The 16,667-nt window shown below is 47.5% G+C and overlaps 5 protein-coding genes across 5 annotated transcripts; 2 read left to right on the forward strand and 3 right to left on the reverse strand.

Moving 5' to 3' along the window:
- Nucleotides 1-1,867: 1,867 nt before the first annotated feature.
- On the reverse strand, nt 1,868-3,115 carry V1513DRAFT_379535 (kinase-like domain-containing protein; the record flags this gene model as incomplete). Its single annotated transcript, XM_066895017.1, has 4 exons — nt 1,868-2,562; nt 2,635-2,740; nt 2,797-2,927; nt 3,004-3,115. 4 exons carry the CDS (start codon nt 3,113-3,115, stop codon nt 1,868-1,870), a joined length of 1,044 nt encoding a protein of 347 aa, XP_066753445.1.
- Nucleotides 3,116-4,185: 1,070 nt separating this feature from the next.
- V1513DRAFT_444819 (uncharacterized protein) lies at nt 4,186-10,870 on the forward strand. The gene is made up of 6 exons (XM_066898016.1): nt 4,186-4,454; nt 4,503-5,396; nt 5,459-5,544; nt 5,598-6,655; nt 6,712-8,643; nt 8,699-10,870. The coding sequence occupies exons 1-6, from the start codon at nt 4,447-4,449 to the stop codon at nt 10,616-10,618; spliced, it is 5,898 nt and encodes a 1,965-aa protein (XP_066753446.1). The 5' UTR covers nt 4,186-4,446; the 3' UTR covers nt 10,619-10,870.
- V1513DRAFT_464418 (uncharacterized protein) lies at nt 10,855-13,831 on the reverse strand. Its single transcript, XM_066899998.1, has 2 exons — nt 11,851-13,831; nt 10,855-11,798 (listed from the first exon to the last, which is right to left on the reverse strand). Exons 1-2 carry the CDS (start codon nt 13,405-13,407, stop codon nt 11,289-11,291), a joined length of 2,067 nt encoding a protein of 688 aa, XP_066753447.1. The 5' UTR covers nt 13,408-13,831; the 3' UTR covers nt 10,855-11,288.
- On the forward strand, nt 13,736-15,577 carry V1513DRAFT_444826 (uncharacterized protein). The gene is made up of 3 exons (XM_066898017.1): nt 13,736-14,212; nt 14,275-15,107; nt 15,168-15,577. The coding sequence occupies exons 1-3, from the start codon at nt 14,036-14,038 to the stop codon at nt 15,373-15,375; spliced, it is 1,218 nt and encodes a 405-aa protein (XP_066753448.1). The 5' UTR covers nt 13,736-14,035; the 3' UTR covers nt 15,376-15,577.
- On the reverse strand, nt 15,429-16,615 carry V1513DRAFT_444828 (cytochrome c oxidase subunit VB-domain-containing protein). Its single transcript, XM_066898018.1, has 4 exons — nt 16,385-16,615; nt 16,135-16,296; nt 15,890-16,055; nt 15,429-15,834 (listed from the first exon to the last, which is right to left on the reverse strand). Exons 1-4 carry the CDS (start codon nt 16,512-16,514, stop codon nt 15,675-15,677), a joined length of 618 nt encoding a protein of 205 aa, XP_066753449.1. The 5' UTR covers nt 16,515-16,615; the 3' UTR covers nt 15,429-15,674.
- Nucleotides 16,616-16,667: the final 52 nt, after the last annotated feature.

Below are 16,667 nucleotides of genomic sequence, written 5' to 3' on the forward strand. Positions count from 1 at the left end.
TCTTCGGTATTTGGCTCATCGGTATAATGGCCGTATCCGGATGCAGTGCGAGCAACCGGTGAACTCTGGCTCTGAGCTAGTAGTTCCTGGACGCGATTCTGAATACTAGTCGCACGAGGTCTGCGTGCGGATGCTACTGCGGGAACAGTTCCCGGTCCTGGCGCGGAGTTGATGGTTTCAATCCGTGGCTCAGCCTTAGTCGCCATCTTCGGAGACTTAGCTGGTACAGGAGGCTTTTCTGGCGAAACCGAGCGCGCACTGTCCATCGACGGACGAGCAGACTTTGGGGGTAGTTCCTTACCACCTGATGGCACGGTCGCAGCATCTATCGACGAACGGGTGTGTTTAGTTGGTGGTACATCAGATGCAAGATCATTAGGTAATCGAGACCCCCGTTCCGCAGCTGGCTCCTTTTCACGTCTCTGCTCCTGGGAAATAATCCGTCGTTCAATCGCATCTCGAACAGGCGAGGGAATCTCGTCTGACTTGACTTCCCAGGATTCATTCGTACCCGTAGTACCTGTGTTTATAACGCTAACGTTCTCGATGTCTGGAGGAGTCTGCGCTCGCTTGCCGCCAGACATACTCCGCCGAAAAAGCTTACCTGAAGAAGGAAGAGTTGTACGACCAAACCTAAAGCTATCCTTCTTTTTTTCAGGACTCGGCATCCGGCGATCCGACCCTGTAGTTTGCTGGTGCTCGAATTTTCGAAAAGCATCACCAAACTTGCCGGACAATTTCACAGACATACTAGGCTTCTTGGCATGTTTATGCACGTTCGGACCAACACTGATACTCCGCGGCTCAAGTCCAGCCTGCGGAGCCGCGGATGGAGGAATAGTCTTTGATCCGTAATCCACGACCCTGGAACCACCCATGTCTAATGACTTTAGGAATTCCACATTGGACTCGACATGGTCGTTGATCCGAGGCTCTCCGGTGGCAGACGGACGAACGCTAGATTCATAAGCCGAATGTACTGACCCAGTAGGGCTTGCCGGTCCGCTGCGACTGCCAATGCTTCGCAGAAAGTCCATGCTTGAATCTAAAAACATGCTGACAGGCCGAGCTTTTCCTGAGTTAGACGAGGTAGAAGATGGTCGGCATGGGAACAAAAAGCTGCTGGATCTGGATCCGGCGTTTATCTCTACGGACGGTCGTCGCGACCATGATGGAGTGATGCCACGTGAAGGAGCTCGAATCGGCACACATTCGGTCCTAGAACTTGGTCGCGAATTTGAGGTTGAGCGCGACATTTCCTCGGACGACATTATTGGATATGACGAATACGACCGAGAATGACGACCACCTGAGAAGTCTCGGCGCTGGGGCATTTCAGGCGAAGTCAATGCGCCAGTCGAGACCGTTACTGGTCTGTGAGGCTGTGGTTGTTGAAGAGATGAAATGCTAACTCCCGACAGCGAACGCTCGCTTTCGAAGCTCGGACGGGTCGGTAAATTTGGCTGTGACTGATCAAACGACATTTGGGAGTGTTCCGGACTGCTGTCTCGACTATACTGTGAAGGTGGCCGTCGAGGCGTCGGCCTCAGGTTAATGATTTCAATCGATGGGAACCGATTAGAGATGGCAGCGTCAGCATCGTCAACGTCAGCAGTATTTGGTGGTGAAGGTGAGGGTGATGGCGGTGGTAAATAAGATGGACGCTGGTTTGACTCTGAGTCGGAGTGTACAGGTTGAGGTCGCTTAGGTTGTAGAGGTAGCTGCTTGGTTGATTTCGGGGCCTGCTTCGATGGTGGCGGTAGGCGCCCGCGCCGCATCGGCGTGATATCGGGAATTACCTGCTGCTGGAGAGTTGGCTTCTCGTATTTAATCACGTTGACCGTCCCCAAGGGTTGCTTATTTGCAGTTACGGCGATGGGTGGTGGCATCCGTCGTCGATCCTCATCCGCGCGGTATGTATATTTCTGAAATATATTTTAGTAAACGCCACAAGAGAGACAACGCATAGGACCCATACGTTTTTGATGGGGACCTCGACCCCACGCATAGAGCACACCTCTTTCAATACCAGATAAATATTTGGCCGATCGCGGGGATTCTCGCGTAGCATTACAGTTATCAGCCCTTTGATTCGTTCTGAATATGGGGGATGTGGCGGAAATTTGAACGTCGCGTTCAAAATTGCTAATTGGCCCTGTTCCTCAAACGGTGTTGTGTAATAGCACAGCTTGTACAATAAAACACCCAACGCCCATATATCTGATTTTTCGTCAATTGGTAGCCGCCTGTATACATCGACCATCTCGGGCGACCGATACTGCATCGTAGTGTGCCGCTGAATATCATCTTCAATTATTCTGCATTCGTGTCCAGTCATAGCCGGCCCTACAACCTTAGAGGACGACCCGAAATCGCAAACTTTACAGTGCCCATCCCCTGATATTAACACATTTTCAACCTTAAGATCACGGTGTATCAGTGGTGGTTCCAGATAATGCATGCATGCTACACCCTCCACAATGTCGCTAAAAATATTTAAAATTTCGCTTTCGGTGAACCGATCCTGGAGCCTAGTATTCATGAGATCTATCAGGCCGCCACCTACAGAGTAGATCACAAGATGTCAGCACTAGCTTTCGCTTACACGAGCAGCAGCTGCGAGGGGTGACGCACCAGAGCAGTATTCCATCAACAAGAAGACTTCGTATCCACCGGCCTTGAGATGCGACGCGTGCGAATCAATGTAGCTGACAACATTTCTGTGTCCTTTCAGACGTCTCTGAACCAATAAATTATTAGCAAATCAATCGCATGAAAATATAAACAATTGACTACCATAGTGTCGACTTCTGTTCGTAAAGTGCCTAGACTCTCCTTGTCAGGAACAGCCACGCGCTTCAAAACAGCCGTGTCAGTTCCATTGACATTGCGATCCAGTCGTACAACGTAAACGTGAGCGAATCCGCCTGAAATTATGATTGCGATGTTAGCAAGCTTGGTTACCACTGCTGTGCAGTACACCATGCGGATCTCAGCACGTACCCTCGGACAAATACCGCTCAATTGTAACGTTGTGTGAGCCGACTATTAATGGTGTCCCCGGCGGATATGTACCAGGTGGAATAGCGAGACCACTGCCGTTTGCATATGGCATCTGGTAGGCTCGCTGGTGATGGACTAGATGCTGGGGATGAACACCCTGCGGCTGCGCCGCATATTGTTGTTGTCCAGGACTAGCAGCAAATACCTGTGCCATAGCGAATCCGGTAAAAAATACCAAGTCGTATTCAGTAGAAATACACCGAATGACTGGGTAGGGATTATCAGTCTGAGTGGTGACCCTGCTGTTACGATAGACTATGAAAACTCCCGTGTTCCGACTTAGTGGCTGAACGGCAATAGTTTAGGGTAGGCACCTCTTCGCGCGCGATTCTCGGCGGGGATCATCTAGTCGTTTATGCACTTACAGCCACATACGTTTACTGTTGCACAGCATAACACACTAAGCCTTTAAGCAAAATGGACGCTTGTATCGTTGGCACATATATATAACAATAATAACGAGGGGCAACATAAGATGGACGGTACACACTGAAGACGACGAAAAACTTACTTTGGCGTAGAGAGTACTTTGATGATTTGTGATCTCGTTCTTTTCTTCAATTCTGCTTGAAAATAAGATGTATTCTTGGAGCTAACGAGATTTTAAGCTTAAGCCAAGTTCGGCTGCAGCTATGTAACACCCGGTGAAATCTGACGATTTGTGACATTTCTAAATGAGTTCTTTTATATATTCTAAACAATTACGATTTATTTAGAGTGTGATAATGAAAATATATTCGGCAGGACACAGTGTGCTGTGCACTTACTTTATATTATGGGTTAGGGCTAATGAGCCACAAGAACGGTGCGGCGTTAGTAAGTTACTGCTGGCAATTTAGTGAGTAAAGTTTGTTGCTCCAAACTCGCATACGTAGGCTGAATTGAGTCCCTATGGCTTGTCGGCAAGCCTCCGTTCCGACAATTCTATTTAGAAAGTGCAGCAGCAACAGCAGCAAAAAATACGCAATAATTTGGGCCATCACGTTTTGTGTCAATGGAAATACTACGAGAACTGCTGATGATGTTCGGTAAGCGAATGACGATCAGCCGAAGGAAACGGGATAGCGAGGAGGACAAAAAGGAACTTAGCTAAAACTCTTGGACAAAAAAGGTTCTCGAGCAGTTAGTTGCGTCGGACCGTTCGGGGGTGCAAAAAGTATATAAACATCCAACCCAACCCGCGCACCTGCCCGCCCTCTACCAGGCATATTAGCATAATTTTGGTCGCACTTGCAACCGCAACCATTACTTTGTCTCTACACGTGATATCGCGTTGATCCCAGCCGCGTCTTCCCTACGCGTTCCCCATACCCCATATTGTCTCTGTCGGTGTATGCTTGTCGGATCTGATTAGGGACCGCGGTCCTAAATAAATAAACAGTCATGTCAAGGTTAGTTTTATTGATCCCGGGCAATAGGCCATTTAGTAACAGGTTTAGGCTTGATCGACTTGTCTCTTTACTTGACACAGGCTCGACGCAGCTGGTCCGCAACACCGCGGCAGAACAAATCGCGGATGTCCAGAAAGCGCACCCTGAAGAGCTCTATAACCTTCTTGGTCGTGTTTTCCCTTACCTACGGTCCCCGAAATGGGATACGCGTGTTGCGGCTGCCCGGGCCTTAGGTGGCATCGCTGATTACACAGAAAAATGGGATCCCAACGCCAACGACTCTAGAGTTGAGGATGAAAATATTAAAGAAGAGGCGGAGGATGAAATATTACCTGTAAAGAAGGAAGAAGAACCTGCAACTGATTTCAAAGAAGAAAAGAGACTTTCACCACCCGCTAGAACACCGTCATTTTATCCTCCGCTGCCGCTACCCTCTGATTTTATCAAAAAAGAGGACGATCTCAGTGATACCAAAGCCCGACTTGCGAAAATAAATACAGAGTCTCTCAAGGCTTCCTCAAGTGCTCCATCATCCCCTGATGAAGATCTACTTACATTCTCTACCTTAGATATTGGTACTGTTCTGAAGAATGGAATGAAGCTCCTTGGGAGCGGCGGTCGTGAATATGATTTTTCGCTTGCTGATCTTGATCCTGCCGAACGACTTGCTCTGCAGAAGCGGAATGTCACTGCCCGTCTTGGCCTCGGTGGCGAGTACATAGACGACATTGTCACAGCGCAAGACTTTGCCCCACAGACTCCGGGTGTGAAAGCCCCTGGCGTAGCTTCTACACCTGGTCAGCTGCAATATTCACAGTCCTATGCTGCCCTCAAGACACCAGATGCGCAATCTCCTGCAGATGATAATACTGGACTGAGTTCCCGTGTGCGTGCCATGGCGAAGCGAAAAGCTAGAGCCGACGCCAAGAATCACAGCAACAGGTTAGTTCGTTCCGGTTATCAATTGTACCATTAATTTGTTATATTAATCTGATTGTGTGCAGGGTCCGATCAGTGGATCTCTCATCCAGTACTGCCTCCCGAAAACTGGCTTCAATCGAATCTACTCCTGCAGCACAGCAGGCTCAAGGTTGGTTTGTCATTACATTTCCGTTACTTTCCACGTTGTTAACGTAATTGTAGCTCAAGATTACTTTTCTGTCACACCTCAGGCACAACCTGACCGTGTAGTCGTTGAGCATAAAGCCCCGCCAAATCCGGCTAGCGCGATTCAGACCGCAGCTACCGGCCAAATATGGCCCTTTGAAGGTCTCGCGGAACTTCTTATGGTTGATATTTTTGACGAAGCTTGGGAAACTCGTCACGGTGCTGCCAGTGGATTGCGAGAAATCATCCGCGTGCATGGAGCTGGTGCCGGTCGAGTTGTTGGCAAGTCTCGGAAAGACAACGATCGACTGAATAAGGCGTGGCTCGAGGATCTAGCTTGTCGGATGTGTTGTGTATTTGCGCTCGACAGGTTCGGTGATTACGTGTCTGACCAGGTCGTTGCACCGATTAGAGAGTCTGTGGCGCAGACGCTTGGTGCCCTATTACTTCATTTACCAAGAGACACGGTATTGAGCACTTATAAAGTTCTTTATGATCTTGTTATGCAGACCAACTTCGATATCTCGTTCCCTATCTGGGAGGCCTGTCATGGAGGTATGCTTGGGCTAAGGTATCTCGTCGCTGTGCGGAAGGACCTATTATTTGATGAAGATAGCAAGTATTGTCTCATGGACGGCGTGGTCGAGTGTGTGATGCACGGCCTTGATGAGCAAGACGATGATGTTCGCGCCGTGAGTGCGGCTACGCTGGTACCCATCGCATCTGAGCTTGTCCTTCTTCGTCCACGTTCTGTGGATAAGCTTATCGAGGTCGTGTGGGACTGTCTTGCTAATCTCAAAGATGATTTGAGTGCCAGTACGGGCAGCGTGATGGACCTTCTTGCCAAGTTGTGCTCATTCCCGCAGGTTCTAGAGCAAATGAAGGTCAACGCAACCGCCGATTCATCGATGTCCTTTGCTATGCTTGTTCCGAGGTTATATCCGTTTCTAAGGCATTCCATTACAAGTGTTCGAAGAGCTGTTCTACGTGCGTTATTGACGTTCTTGAATATTGAAGGCGAAGGCGCCAGTGACTGGATTGATGGAAAAGCACTGAGGCTGCTGTTTCAGAACTTGCTGGTGGAACAGAATGAGGTAAGCTGACCATCTTTTTCGAAATTTTTAGCTAGTGCACATTGACGTTTCATTAGGGCGTTCTGAACTTATCTCTCGAGGTTTTCAAAGCACTGTCTGATAAGCTGTCTAAACAAGGCGAGACACAGTTCGCGGAAGCATTTAGCTCGCACGTCTATCCATTGCTAACGCTTCTCATGACTCCTATCGGCATCAATCGTAATACATATCCTATGGATACATCACTTTTTCTCCGCCCTTCTGGTGCTACATTCGCCGCTCTGAATCCCGCAACTACACCGTCTGCCGGCATTGGCTATAGTGGACCTGCCGACGGTTCTTCTGATGGTCCGCCGCTGAAAAGACGGAGACGTTCAGAAAAGAAGGAAGAGCCACCTGTGGCAGCGCATAACATAGACAGTCCCGTGTTCTTGGGTGATGCCGAGCTTATTGGAATGGAAGTCATGATACGCATGAAGATTGCTGGTGCAAGTGCAATGGGTTACGCTATGAGTCTGTGGCCAGACAGTAACGTTATGACCTTCCAAAATGTTTTGTCATCATACTTGGGTACTGCTGATAATGCTGTCGGCGCTACTGCGCCGTACTCCACGTCCAGATTGATCGTTGCCATGATTTTGGAGGAATATGGATCGCATGCGAATGGCCCGTCGGCATTGAAGTCCTACTTTGCGCCAATACTGTCCGATATACTGCAGGGCACTGACACAAATACCATTTATCAGGATATGGCGCCTTATCTCAGAGTTGTCCGCACACAGGCGCAATCACTACTCAATGTTTTCGTTGATGTCGGTCGAATGTCATCACATAAGCTTCCGCGGCTTGCTGTTGTCGTGCATGGTGAACCCGACGCCGGCCCAGACGCTTTCAGTCTTGATGACGGCGAGCGTGTGTTGGGTTCCGAGATCGAGAGGCTCCGCAAGAGCATGCAGGCTTCATATCGATTCGCGGTTGCTGATCCTTTGAAACATGCTCAGGATAGTTTGAGGACCGCTATTGACGATGCAAAGGAAGCTATTGAGTCCCGACGGATCCGGATAGCCGCTGCTGTCGCTGGTGCATATATTTCGGTACTCTCAAGTTTGCCAAAGAAGTTGAACCCGGTCATTCGCAATTTGATGGATTGCGTCAAGGAAGAAGAAAATTTGGATTTACAAAGGCGTTCTGCTGCGTCTGTTGCCTTGCTGGTACAGCTCTGTGCTAGTTACGGAAAGATTGGGGCTTCGGATAAAATTATTAAGAATTTGTGTGCTTTTTTGTGCGTCGATACTGCGGAGGTTCCTGAGTTCCATCATCACGAGAAACTCGAGAACTCTATACTATCATTGCATAAGGAAGAGGACAGACGTGATCCAAAGGACGTGATCTCGTACCAGCGGGAAGCGAAGAAGGCTCGTACAAAACGTCGTGGTGCGAAGACAGCTCTCGAAATTCTAGCCGATATGTTTGGATCGAAACTGTTTGAGAAGGTACCGAAGCTCAAGGAATGCATGATTAGTTCACTTCTGGTATTGAAAGAGCCTCTACCTAGCGATATTATGTCTCCTGAGTCCACACTTGGTCAGGAGATCGTTGATGGATTGTCTGTTCTTCGTGCGCTTTTGCCGAAACTGCACCCAGATTTACATGATATTTTCGTTGACTATTTCAAGTTGATGGCCACCGCTCTGGAATCAAAGTTCTCGGTTTTAAGATATGCCGCCGCCAAGTGTTTTGCTACGGTGTGCAGCGTTATGAAGGCTAAGGGCATGACATTTTTAGTGGAGAATATTTTGCCTATGTTCAACAATGCCCTTGAGCTGAAGTGCAGGCAAGGTGCTGTTGAGTGTGTCTACCATCTTGTGCACGTCATGGAGGCCGATATCTTACCATATGTTGTGTTTTTGATAGTTCCAATTTTGGGAAGAATGAGCGATTCGGATAACGATATCAGGTTACTGGCAACAACTACGTTTGCTCAGCTGATCAAGTTAGTTCCACTAGAGGTATGTTGTATTAGTTTAACTGCTTATCGATCGACACGAACTGACGGTTTAAAAGGCTGGTATTCCTGATCCACCTGGTCTTCCTCCTTCACTACTAGAGGGCCGGGACCGCGAACGCAAATTTATTTCTCAGATGTTGGATCCCAGCAAAGTAGAGTCGTTCACGCTCCCTGTCGCAATTAAAGCTGGTCTGCGCAAGTATCAGCAAGATGGGGTCAATTGGCTTGCATTTTTGAATAAGTACCATCTCCATGGTATTCTGTGCGACGATATGGGTCTTGGAAAGACACTTCAGACAATCTGTATTGTTGCTAGCGATCATCATCTACGCGCTGAAGAGCATGCACGTACCCATAGTGTAGAAACTCGTCCTCTGCCTTCCTTAGTCGTATGTCCGCCTACTCTGACGGGGCACTGGGAGCATGAACTTCGCACATATGCGCCGTTTTTGAAGGTTCAAGTATACATTGGCAATCCACAGCAGAGGTCGCTCATTGCTAGCCAATTTTCCAGCGCGGATGTCGTTGTTACATCGTATGATATTTGCAGAAACGACGTCGACGTAGTGACGGCCCAGAACTGGTGCTACTGTGTCCTGGATGAAGGTCATATCATCAAGAATGCGAGCTCAAAGCTGACCAAGGCCGTCAAGGGAGTCTCTGCGGATCACCGACTGATTCTATCAGGTACCCCGATCCAGAACAATGTCTTGGAACTGTGGTCCCTATTTGACTTCCTTATGCCTGGATTCCTCGGTACCGAAAAGGTTTTCAATGACCGCTTCTCGAAGCCTATCACACAGAGCCGAAACAGTAAGAGCTCGTCAAAGGAGCAAGAAGCTGGCGCATTGGCACTCGAAGCGTTGCATAAGCAAGTCTTGCCGTTCTTGCTGCGTCGTTTGAAAGAGGATGTATTGGCTGACTTGCCGCCAAAGATTATTCAAGATTATTATTGTGATTTGTCCGACCTGCAAAAGCAACTTTACGAGGATTTCGCAAAGAAGCAAAAGAAGACTGTTCATACCGAAGTTAGTGCCGCCGGGAAGGAAAATAAGCAACATATTTTTCAAGCACTACAGTACATGCGCAAGCTCTGTGATCATCCGGCTTTGGTGCTCAACCCGAAGCATCCGCAGTATGACAAAGTTACTAGACAACTTGCGGCAGAGAAAAAACTCCTTCGTGACATTTCTCATGCTCCGAAACTTGGAGCTTTGCATGCGCTCCTCTTGGATTGCGGAATTGGTGTCAACAGCACATCGGCTAATTCTATCGCTACAGCAGTTCCGGAGGATTTTGGCGCTGGGGTCATTTCACAGCATAGGGCGTTAATATTCTGCCAACTTAAGGAGATGCTGGATATTGTTGAGCAGGATGTTTTCCAGAAGTTCCTTCCTGGCGTCAGCTACATGCGTCTCGACGGAAGCACGGATGCTCGTAGGCGACACGATATTGTGCAGACTTTCAACGCGGATCCATCAATTGATGTCTTGCTTCTTACTACACATGTAGGAGGCCTAGGTTTAAATCTAACTGGTGCGGACACTGTTATTTTCGTGGAGCATGACTGGAATCCAATGAAAGATCTCCAGGCTATGGACCGCGCTCACCGGATCGGACAGAAGAAAGTTGTCAACGTGTACCGACTCATCACGCGCAACACAGTTGAAGAGAAGATCATGGGCCTCCAGCGGTTCAAGCTCAATATCGCGAGTACGATTGTTAACCAGCAGAACGCTGGTTTGTCGTCTATGGACACCGATCAGATTCTGGACTTGTTCAATATCAACGACGATGCCGCCGCCGCAACTACGACTAAGGCTCCTGTCACGGCAGACGAGGATATGGTCGATGAACAAGGCCAGATTATCAAAAAGGGTGACCGCAGCGCGGTGCATGGTTTGGCAGATCTCTGGGATGAGAAGGAGTATGAAGAAGAGTACAATTTGGACTCATTTATACAGTCGCTGAAGTGACAATGTTTTAATGAAAGGGAAAAATTGGGCACTGTAGCGGCTGATAAAAAGTTTGGTGTTTGTAATTTAGTGTAATTCTATGGGCTCTTAAAAGTGGCGTGGTCTTTCCGGATAATGTATGAGAACGAGCGAGGGGGTGTGCTGGCGTCTATATGAACAGATAGACACGGTTTAGAATATATATAATGGCGTCGTGTAAGTTAAAAGTAGATGATTGTACAATCTTTTTGTAATTATACTTCTCGAAACATTTATGATCGAAATTTGGTTCATTCCATCACTACCATAGACCACGGAAGGGCAATTCCTCTGAAACGGATAGCGAAGGTGGTACGGCTCCGCACGAAACAGATATAAAAAAGGTATGCCATTGATTGTCATTAGAAGCAAGAAATCGATACAAATTGATCCACACCAAAATATTGGTGCAACAAAACTATATAACTCCATCCAATCCAAAGCATGCGCAACGAAACAAGCAACAAACGTCAACAATAATCCGTATGAACAAAACCATCATCACCAGCAAATACAAACCCCACAACTTGCTCGATTACATTCCGTTCCATGTTCTATAAATAAATTATAACTGAATGACCAACCGAAGCTACCATCACCACTAGGATAGTAACTGCTCATGCGACAGGTCACCATTCATTAACAGACTGCCCTATTCCGAACTCCCTTCATACATCTCATCCATATCATCACCCGGCACTGGTGTGACCTCCTGTTCTATTTGATCTGATCCAAGAGTTATTTGATTTGCGATCGACACAGCAGGGACGTCCGAAGTCAAGATATCATCACCTAGGATGTCAGTCATTTCCATGCCCTCAATCATGGGGGAACCAAATATCGGTGCCAGCAACTGCTGCGGCAAAATCTGCTGCCCTCCATGATGAATCTGTTGTTGTTGTTGCAGATGAGCCTGTAACTGCGCATGCTGTTGTGCGCGAATAATCATGGTTTGCTGCTCGCGCGCCAAATGTGCTAAATGCTGTCGCAGGCGGGCAACCCCTGTACCACTGAACACGCAGAATACTGCCTGCTGATGCTGATTAAATTCTGCTGGTGGAGCGCGGCAGTACTGGGTGAGATCAGAACGCATGAATGCCGGAACACCGGTTAAGCTTAAATGCGTTAATCGCGGACAATTTTGTAGAAGATCATGAATAGCCTAAAAATGTTAGAAATTCAGTTCACAGTAAAAGCCAGCAAGTATATCACACCGGAATAGTAAGATTCGAACAGTAAGACAAATGGACCCGTTCCAGCGAATTTTCCAAACCTACTGTTCTTCGCTGGACCAGTGCATGGATAGCAAGATCTGTGATATTTTGGCACTTCACCAAGCCAACACGTCGCAACTTTGGAAGAGTTGCGAGATCATTGACGGCGTTATTGGTAAGCTGCATGCAGCATGCGAGATCAATATATCGAATACGAGTGCAATGTCTAACCAGCTGCGAGACACCCGTGTCTGTGATGAGTGAGCAGTGACCCAAATGCAAGTAGTGAAGCGAACGTCCGAGCTTGGTGATGTGAAGTAAACTATTATCCGTAATATTGCTACACTTCGCAAGCACGAGATTGCGAAGCTTGGGGGAAAAGGACACAAGCCGTAGAACCGTTGCATCTGTGATCTCCACACACCCAGTCAAATCCAATATACGTAAAGTGTCGAACTGCAAATTGCCGTCAATAGGAAAACTTTCGAAAGCTCTGTCCGTGATATTTGGATTTAATCCCATCTTAAATTCACGCAGTACAGGTAGATTGTTGAACGCAGCTGCTATAGATTCGTCCTGAATCAATGTACAACCCTGTAAATCAAGCTCCATCAAGTTTTGGCAATTTGTTGCTATGGCCGCAATCGAGATGTCTGATATTAGATTGCAGTCTAGCAATTTCAGTCGCCTTAGATATCTACAATTTTGAGCGACCTGAACGACTGAATGGTCTGTTATTAGTTTGCAGCCAGTCAAATTCAATCCCTGTAGTTTGTGGCAAGAGCTGGCGATGGCCTTCACAGTCTCGTCTGTCAACAACTCAACATGTGACAAATCTATGGCAATCAGACTTGGATTGTTGCCCACTGCCGACACTAAGCTGGCATCCGTCAGTCGTCGACAGGACGCCAATGTGAGGCGCTCTAACTCGCTGCATGCATCGGCTATCGACGTCATCATCTGATCTGACGTGTGATCGGACACAGCCGTGAGATTCAGTCTCCGCACAAATCGTCCGTATGGAAATGTTGCCGTATCATCCGGCTTCTTGAGCGTCTTCAAAAATCTCAGAAGGACTGGCGTCGTGTTCAAGTTCGGCCTATACCACAACAACTCAACCGCACAGCGCGCCCAAGCGTTGCATACAAGCAAAGCCGATCGTACATCTTCTGCTGAATCAAGATGACTGAATACGGCCAGAACCAATTCTGTCGGCAAATTTGTCGCATACATCCGTAAACGTTTCATTGCTTGGCTACTGCGCTCGTCATCGTCGTCACTAAACCCCAGCTCATGTATACCACCCTTGTCGGAAAAATCGTCGTCTATGTCAGCTGCTGTATCGTCGTCATCATCGTCGTCATCTTCCGGTGAGTCTGAGAGTTGTGGAGGCGTGGTATATGCAGAGGATGTTGGTGAAGGGGAAACCACGCCGGCGAGATCTCGTTGACTCTGAACCTGCGGGCCAACGTGCGTATTCGAGGCGCTGACCAGCGGCAAAAAGAAACCAAATGGACCCGTTGTAGTAGAGTCCTGCGGAGAAATATTCGACGACATAGTTGTGGTAATAATATGCGCTCTGTCGAAGTTACCGTTGACTGTTTCCGAGTCTATATTTACAACGAGTCCAGATCGAAATGTGCTTGAACCCGAGCCCAAGCAGACAATCACTCGTCTGGAATGCCGATAAAGCAATAAATGTCAGATCTAAAACAAAATGTACAGCAAAATCACTATGCGGCGATACTAAGGAGGTAATTTCAAATGTGATGTTACAGATTCGCCAATCTTGGTGCCGAGTGATTGAAGGTACAACAAAAAACTTGGACCTAAGCGTCGACAGCCGCGTCTGCGGTCTCGAAGTTTCGACGATTGTGCAATTGTCAGTGTACCAAGTTGTAGATCACAATTGCCCGGTACTGAAGTTTAGCTTCTTCAACCGATAAATTCATTTATGTTAATACAGAGTTTTGAGAGTATTAACGGATTCTGGTCCTTTTCCAATTCCTCTGAGCGCCAGACTTTGTGCTCGTAATACTCTGATCTCAAGGAACTCCCAACGATTGAAGGAAGAGTCGACGTTAAGCGGATACAATTGAATCAATTTGAGGTGCTTCTATACGTTTTGGATCGAAATTCTCAACGGATTTGGATCCTCAGTTTGGAGCGCTAACCCCTTATATCAATGCCGATTGAAATAGCGTGGACAGCAATTTCTCAGGGTCCCAATGCAATTCCATTTTGGCCGTACATCAAATCTTACGCGCCATGGTTTGCAGTAATCTATTTGTTAAAGCGGTTCTTTAGCGGCACCCAAAATACTTGGGAGAGGGATATGCATGGTCGCGTTGTCATGGTCACTGTAGGGCCCACTAACGGTTTATGATCAGCGATCTTTGTCGTGGGGCTAACTTCAAATGGTAGGGCGGCACATCAGGAATTGGAGCGGCAGTTGTAGAAGATCTCGCCAAACGCGGTGCCCATATTATATTACTTGTCAAATCTCTCTCGGATGGATGGCTTGTTGAATATATTGCTGATCTGAGAGAATGCAGCGGCAACAATCTCATATATGCGGAAGAAATGGACCTGTCATCTTTATACTCTATTCGACTATTCGCGACAAAATGGCTGGACAATAGCCCGCCTCGACGGCTTGACATGGTGGTCTGCTGTGCTGGACTGCTTCAACCCCCCTTTAAGCAGCGGATGCTTACAGCAGATGGGATTGAGGCGCATTGGGGTATTAATTATGTGGGACATTACCATCTACTGACTTTGCTGTCTCCTTCGTTCCGAGTTCAACCACCAGATCGCGACGTCCGCATTATTCTTAGCGGGTGTAGCACCTACGTTCTGGCAGATTTTGACATTACTGATCCCGAGTTCAAGAATCGAGGATATCCCTCGAGCAAGCCATGGCGCTCCTTCGGAAGTGCTAAGTTGGCCTTACTTATATTTCTCCGGCAATTCCAGCGAACACTCGACGAGTACAAACGTCCTGACGGAAATGCAAATAATGTGCGCGTGTTTATGGCCAATCCCGGGTTTGTGCGAACAGCTACGTCGAGAAATTTCATTTCTCTTGGAAGTTTGTGGGGCCTGCTAGTGTACCTGATTATGTGGCCAATTTGGTGGCTGGTGCTGAAGAGTCCGGCTCAGGGCGCTCAGACTATATTACACATTGCCATGAGTCCGGAGTGCGCTCATGGCCAGGGCGGAAAAGTCTATAACGAGTGCAAAGAAGTTACTCGCAAGTACGGTCTTTCCTATACCGACATTACAACGTTTGGAACTGACATCTGCGGTATCTATAGGTCTCCGAGGAAAGAAGTTGAAGACGAAGAACTCAGCAAAAAACTGTGGGACATTACGGCGAAACAGATTGAAGAGTTTGAGCGTCGTGGGGCTGCACAGAGAAAGATGGATGGGGAATCCCAGAAAACAACGGAGCAAGGCAAGACAGGTACGACACCATCTGCGACGTCTACCGCCGCAAAGAAAACGTCTACAAAGAAAGACTAAGCAGATGTCGGCGTCTTGTAGTGCCAGCATTGTGTAAATACTGAATGTACAATATCCAACATACCCAAAACTTAACATCACTGGAAGACTTAGAGCATAGGTAGATGTGTCCAATATATATTTACGCTCGGGCGCACAGTTTCAATGGACATTCTAGATAACGCTGTAATCGACGAACCAATAGACACATTTTATTCATCAATGCTATGTATTTCCTACGTATCAATGAAATACACGTCATATCTCAATGTAACAATTGCCTACCCAACCCAATCGTTATATGACAAAATACTAATAATCTATGGCTTTGGCAATTCAGGACTCTCCTCCTCCTCAATAAAGTAGACTCCCTTTGAAGGGTCAGCGTGGATCTCGTCCGCTGGTCCGACATAATTAAGCTGATAAACAGAACCACATTCAAGGCATCTGGAAGGCTCGTAGATAGTAGCGTTGATCCACCTAATGTTGTCAATCAGTTAGTTGCATCACACGATGTCAGCATCCAAAAACATACTCAATTTCATGAGTTTCAGCAGGCGAGCCAGTGCAACCAAGATACTTTTGCTCGGTGGGCGAATCGACAATGAGAGGGTCCTTAATAGTACCAGTACGGTGAGATGGTAAAGGTTCCAAATCCCAAAGATCAATACCGGCCATATTGCTGAGCAATTCGAGACGCTCTGTGAAATGGAGATTAGAATTCTCGTCGTACTGCATTTACTACACTGGTGCTAAAGTGTGAAAATGTTAATCACTTACCAAGACCAGTAGCCTGCTCAATATCGGATGGAATCTCTCCGGGCTCAGCACCAGGACCGAACAAGTCCTCAGGTCTCTCGACTTCGCTGACGTGAGTAGATACACGCGGTCCTTCGACCGCCTCAATCTCTGCACTGGTAGGCTTAGCTGGAGTGGTAGCCGCTATCGACTACATTAGAACCATAGCCCCAAATTGATCTCTTCCAATCTCCCAAAAAAATCATTCTATGGGATTAACGATAGAACGTACCTCGTAGGGCGGTACATGAAAAATAGCGAGCCGCCCATGGTCTTACTGCAGTTGGGCTGCCACGGATGAAGGCGGCCGGAGTGCGGCGAGCAGCAACTCGGCTAGAGTTAACAATCTGTCGTAACAACATTGTTGTGTAATGGTTCTTTGTCGATATCGCAGCGTGTAGAAATTATCGTTATACCAGGAGATGTTCAAACCTGTGGTGGTGTGTTCCCGGTGATGAAAGCCGCTCCCTGGTTGGCCAATCAAACCTACCAACCCAAGCTGTCAATGCACTAAT

This window comes from Lipomyces chichibuensis, assembly GCF_038497645.1.
Source record: "Lipomyces chichibuensis strain CBS 12929 unplaced genomic scaffold V1513scaffold_16, whole genome shotgun sequence".
NCBI lineage: Eukaryota > Fungi > Ascomycota > Lipomycetes > Lipomycetales > Lipomycetaceae > Lipomyces > Lipomyces chichibuensis.